At 48.7% G+C, this 12,541-nt stretch overlaps 1 protein-coding gene across 2 annotated transcripts in view; it reads left to right on the forward strand.

The window, feature by feature from the left end:
* Nucleotides 1-1,153: 1,153 nt before the first annotated feature.
* Nucleotides 1,154-12,541, forward strand: part of TRAF3IP1 (TRAF3 interacting protein 1) — a gene marked incomplete at its 5' end in the record, with an annotated part of 34,293 nt that continues 22,905 nt past the window's right edge. For both annotated transcript variants that reach the window (XM_080932662.1, XM_080932663.1), the window contains 6 exons: nt 1,154-1,276; nt 4,328-4,396; nt 5,864-6,025; nt 7,112-7,249; nt 7,341-7,757; nt 11,528-11,599. In XM_080932662.1, coding sequence (XP_080788788.1) covers nt 1,154-1,276; nt 4,328-4,396; nt 5,864-6,025; nt 7,112-7,249; nt 7,341-7,757; nt 11,528-11,599 — 981 coding nt within the window. The remainder of the gene's footprint in view (nt 1,277-4,327; nt 4,397-5,863; nt 6,026-7,111; nt 7,250-7,340; nt 7,758-11,527; nt 11,600-12,541) is intronic.

Here is a 12,541-nt window from a genome sequence, read left to right on the forward strand (position 1 = left end):
AAAACATATACTCTGGGCCTGCACAGGGGTCCATTTACTGTCTTGCCCTCCACAGGCTGAGAGGATAAAGACTCTTCTTCCCTTTGTTGTATGGCCTAGGCTCTCAGTAGAATTTCCAGGGTCAGAAGTATTTTCCAAGTGATACCTGTGTTCTAGCATGTGGTCCAGCATCGCAGACAAGCCAGTTTCTGGACTCAACTTTCACGCCACACTTGCCCAGAGTGAACTTTCTAGGGTAGGGTCTAGGTGGCAGTGTTTAGAGACAGGACCTCTGCTCTCTGAATTTTGCCCACCCAGAGACCAACTCCAGCTGGAGCTCAGAGTGAGAGGGCTCTTAAAGAAGTTTCTGGCTCTCCCGGTGTGGCCATGGTTGGCAGATCAGGGACAACGTCCTAGTCCCACCAATTTGGGCATTGGGGTACCACCAGTTTGGACGGAGGAGCTCCAGACCTCAGGCACCGCAGCAGCACCTGATCCTGAAGTGGCATCTCCTACATAGATAGAATCGGGTGACCGTGGAGGTGGAGGTGGGGTGTGTGTGGAACGAAAGGCTGCAGCATCCTAGCCTATGGATTTAGCTACCTCACACCGCTGTGCCCGCCCTGGTAAACTAAGAGCACAGAAAATGTGAAATGACACAGTCCTTCCCTTTGGCATCATTTTCAAGATTACCCAAGGGGGTGCTGGGCCCCTGCCCAGAATGAAAGGATGAAAGGAGTCAAGTCCGTTTTTTAAGTTTATGTGAAGTGTTATTTTAACAGTGGGTGTTACTGTAAACGCTTCTCTTTACAAACAAATGATCGCTCTTTTCTCACACAGAATGGCCAGGTCTCTGGGCAGTGCTGTGCAGCGCTCTGCGGTGCGCGGAGCGGGCGGAGCAGGTTCTGGTTCAAGCAGCCACAGAGTTGGAGCGCGCGTGTCCTCCCGTGCAGCTAGAGAGGCCGGAGGGGATGGGCGGGGCCAGGCGCGCGTCCGTTGCCAAGGCCGCGCGGCCCTAGAGACCGAGTGCTGGTGGCACGCGCGCAGGCGTAGTGGCGAGCTGCGGTGCACTGTGGGATGGGAGACCGGCGCGCCGGGACGGCGGGCGTCTCGGGGCACCGGGCAGAGGTGCGGCGCGCGAGGAGGGGCGCGAGCGGTCGCGGGCGGCAGCGCCATGAACGCGGCAGTGGTGCGGCGGACGCAGGAGTCTCTGGGCAAGGTGATCCGGAGGCCGCCACTCACCGAGAAACTGCTCAACAAGCCACCGTTCCGCTACCTGCACGACATCATCACCGAGGTAGGCGCGGGTTGGTACGGGTCAGGTCAGGGTCCGGTTGGTCTGGGGTGAGGGTAGGGTTAGGGTGCGGGGCGGGCTAAGGGTCGGAGTAGGGGCGGGACGGGTTGAGGACTGGTGTAGGGTATGGGACGGGGTAAGGGTCGGTGTAGAAGGTTAGGGTTAGGTGCGGGACCGAGTGAGTGTCTGTCTGCTGAGGGTCCGAGTAGGGTGAGGGTCGAGGTAGGATGGGCGTCTGAGTAGGATTCGTATTGTGGTAAGACTCAGAATTAGGGTCGGGTCAAGGTGAGTGACCAGGTAGCGTGAGAGTCGCGTTGAAGGAACAGATAGTGTGAGGGGCGTTGTAGGGTGACAATCGGGGTTCGGGTCGGAATGAGGTTTAATCTCAGATTGAGGTGAGAATCAGGGTCAGCGGTGAGGTCTGTGTGACAATCAGACTACGAGTGCTGATTGGATTGTGAGTATGGTGAGGGGAGGAGGTTCAGGTCTAGGTGAGGGTCAGGTTTAGGTTCCAGTTGGAGTCAGGGTAGAGTAGCGGGTGTTGGTCAAGTGGTTTGGGTGGAGATATAAGGCCTGGGTCAGGGTTAGGGGCTTGAGCCAGAAGCTGACTGAGGCTGGGTGGAGGTGGACATTGTTATGTGAAGGAGAGCCCTGGGACAGGGTCTAGGCCCAGGGTCAAGCTGCTGCTCGGAGCTGGAGTGTCGGAGTTCTAAAATTGGATGTGCTTATACTTGAGGCCTGGGTGGGGTGTAGGTCCTTGTCTGGGGCCTGGGTAAGAGCTCTCAAAGGTGCCTTTCATGTTAGGTTCCCAGGCCCACTAGGTTTTGGGGCCTGCCTTACTTTACCACCAGAACGAGGCTTCTGGGTCTCTTCAAGAAACACTCATCCCCCCTCCCCTCCACACTTACCACTGTGTCTCTTTAGAGCATGTCTTCCATTTGTTAGTGAATCTCCAGGGCACTACATTGTATGAGGTACATAAGATTGTGCAACAGTCACAATTGTGTGGAGTCTGTTAGGGCTCTTGGTAACCCCAGAGTATCCCTGCAGGAGGTGCACACAATTGGCGTGGTACTCCAGAGGGTGCTGTGAAACTGTGGGGGTGTAGTTGGGACTTAGAAGCCAGTCTCCAGAGCTTAAGGTCTCCCCTGGTGTTGACCCTCAGACTTTCTTGTCTCAGCTGGTTGAGCACTGTAGTCTACCCTTTTCTTTACTCATTTTGGCCTCTTACCTTAGCTTGTAATGGGTACTGTCTCGAAACAGGGCCCTGTCAGTTAATCTTAGGTGTGTCCAGAAATGCTCTAGAATCCACCCACATCCTGAGGGGCTCAGCTGCCTGGTAGTTTCCCCTCCTGGACTCTGAGGCATCTGTAGCCTGTCCTGGAAGGTCCAAGGAAGGGGCTGGTCGTGTGGAGAACCCTGTGAAGCAGGCAGTTGCCACTCTTCAACAATGGAGGAGTGAAGAAGAGTTGGCCATCATGACGCTGGCCTATTCCAGTAGAGATTGCTAAGCCTGTGCTTCTTTTCTGTCAGCACCAGCAGCCCTTGGCTTACAGGGAGTGCGCCTCATCCTCAAATCACTCAGGAATGGAGTGGGGCTTGTGGGAGGGAAGAAGAATGAAGTGGGAGCTGACTGTTGACCAGGTAGACAGGTGAGGAGTGAGAGCTGCTTTTCTTCTAGACTTTACTGAATCCAGTGGTGAAGCCAGTCTGTTCTGGTGTGAAGATACGTCATTAACTGTCACATCTTTGATAAGGGTGTCGGAGTTGACATAGGAAGTATTTTTCAGAGCAAAGGTAGAGAGCCTTCTTGAAGTTTCTTTACTCTCCCTGAATATTGCATTTAAGTCTCTTTCATGAGTTCGCCACAGCTGCTTCTTCATTAAATCTCCATTCAGACGTGGATGTCTCTTGTCACAGCTGCTGCTCACAATTTAAACTGTCAGCGTCCTGGGAAAACCTGAGCAAAGTCAATTTCAGGAATGTTAGATCTGGATGCTCTGGTGGTCCGTGTGCCAGCCAGCTGTCTCCTCACAATGACCCAGCATAAGTCCAGCCAGCCATGTGTCTCCTCTGTAGTTTGTTGTGACATGGACTCTCCTAATAACTAGAACAGTGCAGCCAAAGTAGCTAGCCCCATCCCAGAGGAGGTGGCATTCATGTGGGGATGTCTTGCTGCTGATGTTTTTAAAGCCCGCCTCCTGTACCCATGGTAACATGTTACTATGTACCATGAGTCTGGTCATACCAGTCCTCACTAAACACCACATTTCACATTCTTGATGTCTTTTTTTTTTTTTTTTCTGTTATCTGTCTACTGATTTTTTAGTAACCTGCACTTTTGAGAATCCAGGACTCCGGCTGGATGTAGGGGCATGGAGGAACAGAAAATTATTGTCCCTCTGTAGGGGTAACTAGGGCTACAGGAAGAGGCCCTATGGGAAGAGAACACATATGATTGGGTGGGGGAATACTTTATTATGGAAGAAGTGAGGGACTCTTCTGGAACTTCTGATTTCAGATACCCAGGCTAAGTAGGTCCTTTTCTTTCTGGAGTCTATTCCCCTGGCTTGGTCTGAGTGCACTGGGGAAGGGTTGTGTGGGCAGGTCCTCTGCTAGATAAACATTGTTTGTGTCTCCTTGGAGTGCTTTGGTTTCCGGACCCAAGTTGCTGCAAAGGGACTGGAGTCAGGCCTGGTGTGACTGATCCTGGCGTCAGGTTCAGGCTTCTGCCACACTGTGTGGCTTTCATCCCTCTGATGGAGCCTGCTGGCCTGAACTTGGTGGTTGTTTTCTTTTGTTTGGTGTGCTTCCCAGCTCTTCCCTGCCAGTCTCTGGCCTCAGTGGGATGCTGTTCCAGCATTGCTTTCCCTCCCCCCCCACTGTGAAGCTGGTTGTCCTCTGGGCATCAGACCTTTGTTGAGGAAAGGGATGAAGATTAGAGCTGGAGGTGTGACTGGGTCCTGACCTCTCCTGAGTGGGCTTCAGTGGATGCAGTCAGTGGAGGGGCTGCCAAGTGACATGTGTATGATGGTCCCTCTCTGTGTTTGGCAGGTGATTAGGATAACTGGCTTCATGAAGGGCCTCTACACAGATGCTGAGATGAAGTCAGATAATGTCAAGGTAGGTGCTGCTGTGCGTTCCCTTTCTCCACACTCTTGCCTTGCAGAATAGAGCACATTTTACAGGCTCACACTGCTGGGTGTCATGTCTGCACTGATAGATGGTGGAATGCAAGGCTGGTTGATTCCTGAGTTCTGTGTGCCCTCTCTGGTTTCATTTTTCTCATTTGTGGCGATTGCATGCTATGATAGATTTATCTCCTGAAAACCAGACTTGAGGGCTGGAGAAGAAGCTGGTCAAGTACTTGCCATGTAGACCTGCAGACCTGTGTGGTCCCCAGCGCCCATGGGAAAAGCTGGCTGGCAGTGCATACTGTAATCCCAGAGCTGGACAGCTACTTGTTGACCAGGTAGCCTAAGGAAATAGGTGAGCTTTAGGGCCCAGAGACCTTGTCTCAAAACACCAAACAGATGGTGTCCCTATGAAAGATTGATACCTGAGGTGAATCTCTGGCCTTCATATGAACAGGCACATGTATGTGTGTGCCTGTGCGTGCAACAGTCCCCACCTTTACAGCCACATGTATATGCATGTATATATATCTATCTATATACATATACTTATAGAAATGATAAAAAAAAAAGCAATATTACAACCAGATGTGGAGCTGCATAGCTATAAGCCCAACACTCAGGTGACTAAGTCAGGTGACTAAGTGAACTGCAAGTTCAAGGCCAGTGTGGACTACACTGTGAGTGCCCAGCCAGTCAAGGCTGCAAGACTGTACTCAGAAAGCAAAAGTAAATCAGGAGCAATGCCCAGGAATGGAGATGCACTAGAGCTTAGGAGGCTGAGACATGAGAGTCATGAGTTTGAAGCCAGCCTAGGCCACACAGACCATGTCTCAGAAACAAAAAGCCCAAACCAGATTGTTTTATAAGTTAATGCTATTCCATTTGTTTCACTGAGAGATTGAATGATTAGATTTTGTTGTAAACAATGAAAGTTCATAAAGGTTATGAAAAGTCAGAAATTCTGAATTTTTCATACATCTAAAAATAGTTTTTCATATAAAAAGGCATCATTCTGGGCCTAGTAAATATACTGAGCCTACTGAATATATTGAATATACGAACTCCGTAAAGTATTTAAAATCAAATTTTATTTTAAGACATTTTTATTTTTTGAAAATATTACACATTTATGCAGTGTATTTGATCATATCCATCCACTACTGCTTCCCCCCAGCTCTTCTGGTATTTTCTATATTGTCTCCCTCCTGAGTACTTGGCTTCCTTTATAAGAACAAAACAAAACTATGTGTGTATGTCCATGTGTTTATTAATGTGTGAGCGCAGTGTCTGTGGAGTCCGGAACAGGATGTCAGATCCTCCAGAGCTAGAGTCATAGGTGCTCATGAGCCACCTGAAGTGGCCAGAAACTGGAACCTGGGTCTTCTGTAAGAGCCATTTATCCAGCCCCAAAGTATTTATTCTCATGTTTGTCTTTTCCGTGGAAATATTTCAGGATAAAGATGCAAAGATTAGCTTCTTACAGAAGGCCATAGATGTGGTCATGATGGTGTCAGGAGAACCCTTGGCAGCAAAACCAGCGAGAATCGTGGCTGGGCACGAACCGGAAAGAACCAATGAGCTGCTTCAGTTGATTGGCAAGTGCTGCCTCAACAAGGTAGGTGGAAGTCTGCCCTGAAGCCCTTCCTGGTAGGCAGCTTGTCCTCTGCTGGTGGAGCTGGTGTGGAGCGCTTCGTAGTTCATGCTTGCGAAGCCCGTGAAGCAGGGGTGTAAGTGGGAAGGCCGCTGCTGAGAGCTGCTCGGTCCCATGGGTGGCTGTGAGGGATGTGGGAGCCAGGATCTGTTTTTGCTGGGGCTTGAGGTAGTTTTCTGTTGTGTAAATCCAGGTAAGTTATCTCAGTTGGCTTAAGTTTTGTAGTTTGAATCATTAGTGATGTGTGACCCACTGTGGTCCACTCTTTGTTTGCAAAACACACTTTCTGTACCCATCACCTCCTGTCCCTCCCACCCGAGGAACAACCTTCCCCTCTCTGTTGCTGGGAGTCTGACTGACGGTCCATGTATGTGGCAGTAGGACACTAGCATGGTGTCCTCAGAGTTCATCCACAGTGTGTCATGGGTCAGTTTTCTCCCCACTTGATCAGCAATACTCTGCTGTGTCTATAGACATATTGTTTATCCCTTTGTTAAGGGACATCTGTGTTGCTTCCACATTCTGGCTGTCTGAGCCCAGAGTGCCACTGTCCCTTTAGACCAGCTTTTAGTTCTTTTGGTGTAAACCTAGGAGTGCTGTGGCTGGGTCATGCTGATTATTGTGTGTGTGATATTGGGAGGAGCACCCCACTGTTCTGGAGCACGGCACACTCTGCATCCCCAGCAGTTCATAGGCTCCACTGCTCCCTCATTATACCTGCAATTTTTGTAATAGCTGTAGAACTGATATGTGCTCACTAGATCTTGGGATTCTGTTTTGGTGACATTTTCAGTGCGATGTGTGTTACTAGAGCCACATGCATGTCCACACTGACATTTGGATAGAGGGGTGACAGGATCATTAGCTTGGGTGTCATTAGTAATGGCTCTCAAACTTGGTGCTTTGTCACTAACATTTTTGCTTAAGAGTTTATCTCCAAATGTCCGTTATGGTAGGAAGAAACCTGTTTAATGAGCGGTCCTTGAGTGCTCCGTTCTCCGTGCTTGTACTCATTGACATCATTTTCCCTTCCCTGGCCTGGCCAACCAGCTCTCCAGTGAAGAGGCAGTGAAGAGAGTCTTAGCTGGGGAGAAGGGGGATTCGAAAGGGCGGGCCCTGCGGACGTCAAAAGCACAAGAGCCCGACAACAAGAGTGTGAAGGAGGAAGAGTCCAGGGCACACAGAGAGGTGAGCTGTTGGCACATGTCTTTGACACAAGTCTGTATTAACTAAAGTTAAATATTAAGAATGACGGCCATGCCCATATGCTTTCCTGCAGGAGAAGCGAAGCTCTGAGGCCAAGGAGAGAAGCGCCAGTGCAGAGCACAAACAGAAGGAGGAACTGAAGGAAGACAGCAAGCCTCAGGAGAAGGAGAGGGACAAGGAGAAAGCAAAGGAGGCTGACAGAGACAGACACAGAGACCCCGACAGGGACAGAAACAGAGACGGAGAGCGAGAGAAAGCCAGAGCACGGGCCAAGCAGGACAGGGACAGAAACAACAAAGACCGGGACAGAGAGGCTGAAAGGGACAGGGAGAGGGACAGGAGGAGTGAGGGTGGGAAAGAGAAAGAGAGGCTGAAGGACCGAGACCGCGACAGGGGAAAAGACCGGGAACGGCGGAAATCGAAGAATGGAGAACATGCCCGGGATCCTGACAGGGAGAAAAGCAGAGATGCAGACAAACCAGAGAAAAAGGCATGGTCACGATCAAGACTTCCTTTTCTCTTTCAGATTTATTTATTCATTATTTTTATGTTTATGTGTACTTGAATGAATATATGTGCTCCATGTATATGCAGGTGGCCCTGGAGGCCAGAAGAGGGCATCACATCCCCTAGTGCTGGAGTTAGAGGTTTTGAGCTACTGTGTGGATGTTGGGAACTGGACTCAGGTCCTCTGCAGGAGCAGCCAGTACTGCTGTCCCTGAGCCATCCCTTCAGCTCTGAGGCCCGTTCATGGAGAGCATGCTGTGCTCTGTAAAACAGCATCTGCTCTACCTTTGCTTTTTATTTTATTTTTCTATTTGTTTGTATGTGTGAATGTCTGTCATGCATGTTAGAGACACATGGATAATTATGAGCTGCCTGGTGTGTGGGTGCTGAGAACTGAACTCTGCTTTACAAGAGTTAGCAGGGACTCTTAATCACAGCACCCTCTCTTCAGCTCCCGATGTCTTACCTAGAGTTTCTGTTGCTGTGATGAAACACCATGACCAAAATGCAAGTTGAGAACAAAAGAATGTATTCCATTTACATTTCCAGATCATAGTCTATCATTGGGGGAAGTCAGGACAGGAACTCAAGCAGGGCAGGAACCTGGAGGCAGGAGTGATGCAGAGACCTTGGAGGAGAACTGCTTACTGGCTTGCTTCCTATGGTTTGCTCAGCCTGCTTTCTTATAGAACCCAGGACCACCAGCCCAGGGATGGCACCACCTACAGTGGTGTGGACCCTTTCCCACTGATCACTAATTGAGAACGTGCCTTACAGCTGGATCTCATGGAAGCATTTTCTCAATTGAGACTCATTCCTCTCTGATGACTCTACAACTTGACACACAAAACCAGCCAGGATATCTGTCATCCTTATAATAGGCTTTGAAAAATTGTGGCTGTGTTTGATTCCTTGAAGTAATTCAAAGATACCAGTTTCTTGCCAGGTGTTTTTTTTTTTTTTTTTTTTTTGAAGAAATTTATTTATTTATTCTCAAAATTGTTGTTATATGTGGGTGTACAAAGTGTGTGTAGATGCGGGTGTGTGCATGCTACAGTTTGGGGTCCAGAGGACAGCTTTGCAGAGTTGGTTTTCTCCTAACCTTTAGACTGGGCTCTGGACATCAAACTTCAGCTGCTGGGTTTGCATGAAAAATGCTTGTACTCGCTGAACCATCTTATTGGCCCAGTTCTTAAAAACTTTAAATGTTTTTTTATCACTTATTAACTCAGTATTCTTCAGCAAGTTTTCAGGCATATTTAAAACATCCTTAGGTACATATTCTGGGTGATATATATGTTCACTATTGAAAACCTGGCCTAATAGAGAACTGACACGTAGTAGGTATGCAGTGGACATTAGGTGAAGCAGAGAATCAAGCACCCAGGCAAGGGATGGTGGTGTTTCAGGTCTTGGGTGTTGGGGTGGTGTGAGCAGTTGGTAGGGGCTGTGAAGTGTTTAGTGTACTGGAAAGTGAATCCGGAGAGGAGGCCAGCGAGACACTGCTGTCAGATGTCTTCTGTCCTCAGAGCTTGACAGTGCCCTGCCAAGCCTGTGGAGGAAGCAGCAGCTGAAAGCAGGAGCTGTTTGCTGAGGCCTTGCTTTGTCTTGCAGATTATTCAAAGGCCCTTTGCTTGCTGCTGTTTGTGCATCCTGTCAGATTCCACATACACAGCTGGGAACACTGTATGGCCTCTTCTGAACATGGACATGACTGAGCTTATTAAGGATTAGAGCTAGTTTCAAAGGTCTTCACACATTCTAAGTGTCAGAAGACTTTCATTTTCCTGTAATTCTTGTTCAGTGGCATTTCAGGTATAATTAAGGTTGGCCGGGGATTCCTTTGGCTTCTTACTGCTTCCTGGGTCAGGTGACTTTGGGACTGGCCCCATGCACACCAGTCACTTTTCCCATAGCTGTGACAAGTACCTGACAATCAGTTTTCAGGAAGGTTTCCTCTGGCTTGTAGTTCCAAGGTTGAGAAGCAGATAGCCTTTTCCTTTGTACTTTTTCTGGGACCCCAGCCCATGAAACAGTGCTCACCATAGTCAGCATGGCTTCCCAGCTCAGTTAAATCTAGATAATCCTTGACTGCATGTCCAGGGATTCTTCTCCCAGGTTATTTTAGAGCCCAGTGGAGATCATCCTAGGTCTGGACTCCTTTTCCAGATGACCTGGTGGTCCAGTATGTACAAAGCATCCTAGAGGGCCTGAGAGCTACCTGCTCTGCAGCTGCTGGCCAGAGTGCAGTTGAGATCTGGGCTGGTTCTAAACCCGCCTGTGACAGTCTCTTGGTCTGTGTTGCATCTCAGTGTGGCTGTTAGTGGGAGGAGTGGGCTCTGTAGGGATAGCCATGAGGGTGTCCTGGCACTGCCTGTCTGGCTGGCAGCATGTTCCCTTCTTGAGGTATGGTGCAGTGAGATTGCTGAGGTCTCATTGGTAGTTGAGCATTCTGCCGGGCACTTGGGCGTTTGCTATTTATGTCACATTTTAACCTCACACACATCCCGGAGTAATGTACTCGGTGTCATAGTGTACCTGTGTCACAGTGACCTGGTTTCCTTCATGAGTTTTGGAAGTCATCTATATCTTATCTTTGCCTCCTTTTAGTGGCCTAAGAAAATAGTGTTTATTGATCTGTGTTTTTAGAGGCACTAGTGTATTCTGGTGTATTTTAAGTGTGTGAGGCAGTCCCTCATACGGACAGCCTTCCTCAGGTCTGACTCCAGAACAAGCATCTCCATGTCATGCTCAGTGGAGCTGCTGATGCTGTGAGTGGCTAACAGAGAAAGGTAGTCCCAGAGAGGGGTGTTTGGATAAGAACCAAGTACAAGTGATGGTTTTGTTTCAAAGGATAGGCCACCACAGTCAAGTGAAATTTAGTTTTGGGGTCTTGTGGTTTTGTCTGTCTGATTCTTCTGTTGTTGATCCTGAGGTACCTTTATTGAGCTCTTGTGGGTCCAGGAAAACAACGATGAAGTTTACTTTGGCCAGAAGTGCGTGTAGAGGTGAACTACTTGGAAACTCCTCACAAAGGACCTCCCTAGTGTTTGCTGCTGTCACTCCAGCTCTTGTCAGTTTCCAGCCCTGCTCTCTTGCTGTCTAGGAGGAGGTGGGGATGGCCTCAAGCTGCCTGTTGAGAAGACAGGTGCAAGCGTGTGTGTGGTCAGCAGAGTTCCAGGGTGACCTTAGAGCCTAGCCGTAGACTTTGCTGGGGCCTGGCCGCCTCCTCGTTGCCCCTCTGTGGGGCTTTGAGGGTGGCCTGAACCCAGCAACCATAGTGACCCCTCCATAACCTCATCATGAACTTAGTGATGACAGCCTGCCTCCTTTTGTCCAGATCTTCAGAGAACTGATTTAAGGAATAAGATGGTATTAACAGCACTCATACGGTTCCTGACAGTGTTTGCACTTTTGCTATGAAGAATCCTTTGAAGTTGCTCCTTTATCAGGAGACACTGAGAAGACAGGAGTGAGCTTACAGTCACACCACCTCTCACTTCTGATCTTGGGTAACCTGGCCCTACCTACTTGAGAGTATTTCTAGATCTCCTGCAACTTTCTTGGAGTTCCCTCGGGACTTTTCAGCAGAATAACATGGCTGTCAGACCTGGAGTGTGATGTGCTCCTTTGTGAGAGATTATCTTGTTTGTTCTTCAGTTATATGTACAGTATCTTGGTAGTGTTTTTCCATTGTTAATATTATAGATTTTTAACAATTCTGAAGTGTAAAAAGGATTCTTCTTTTTATAGTCAGCAAGCTCAGGGGAGATATCTAAAAAGTTGCCTGATGGATCTTTCAAAGATGTCAAAGCAGAGATGGAGGTAAAGTTTTAAAAAACGGTTGGTATGTTTGTTTGTCCATTTGTCTGTCTGTCTGTCCATCTGTCTCTGTTTACTTTTCTATTGCCATGATAAAACACTGACCAAACCAACCTGAGGGAGGGTGGGGCAAAGGCTTATTAATGGCTTATACTTCCACGTCACAGTCTGTCAAGGAAGCCTGGAGATAGGACCCGAAACAGAGTGTAAAGGAACACTGACTCCTGCCCTGTTCTCAGGCTCTCAGTCAGCTGGTTTTCTATAGTCTCCGCCTACCTGCCAGGCACGGCACTGCCCACATCAAACTCCATTCTAGAAAGTGCCCATAGACATGCCCGCAGGCCATCTGATGGAGGCAGTTTCCTTCCTTCCTCCCTCTCTCCCTCCCTCCCTCCCTTTTTTGAGACAGGGTTTCTCTATGTAGCCCTGGCTTTCCCGGAACTTGCTCTGCAGACCAGTTTAATCTCAGTCTCAGAGACCTGCCCATCTCTGCTTCCTGAGTGCTGGGATTAGAGGTGTGCGTCATCACGCCTGCCTCTTGACAGAGGCAGTTCTTAAATAGAGGCTTCCTCTTTTCTCGTTTCTGTAGTTTGTGTCAAGTTGACAATAAAAGTCAGCATCGTGTGTGTGTGTGTGTGTGTGTGTGTGTATGTGTGTACAAATGAATGCATGTGTGTGATATGTGTGTGCACACGCATATGTGTGTGATATGTGTGTGCACACGCATATGTGTGTAAATGTAGCCATTGTCTGCCATGATGTTTGTGTGTAGATTGGAAGACATCCTTGGTATCAGTCTTTCACTTCCAGCTTATTTGAGGCAGGGTCTTCGTTGTTTTTCTGCTGTGTACCCCAGGCTAACTGGTTCAAGTTTCCTGGAGTTCTCTTGTCTTCACCTCCCAACTCTGTAGGAACAGTGGAGCTGTAGATACCTGAGCTACGCTT

Source organism: Micromys minutus, assembly GCF_963924665.1.
Source record: "Micromys minutus genome assembly, chromosome: 19".
NCBI classification, from domain to species: domain Eukaryota; kingdom Metazoa; phylum Chordata; class Mammalia; order Rodentia; family Muridae; genus Micromys; species Micromys minutus.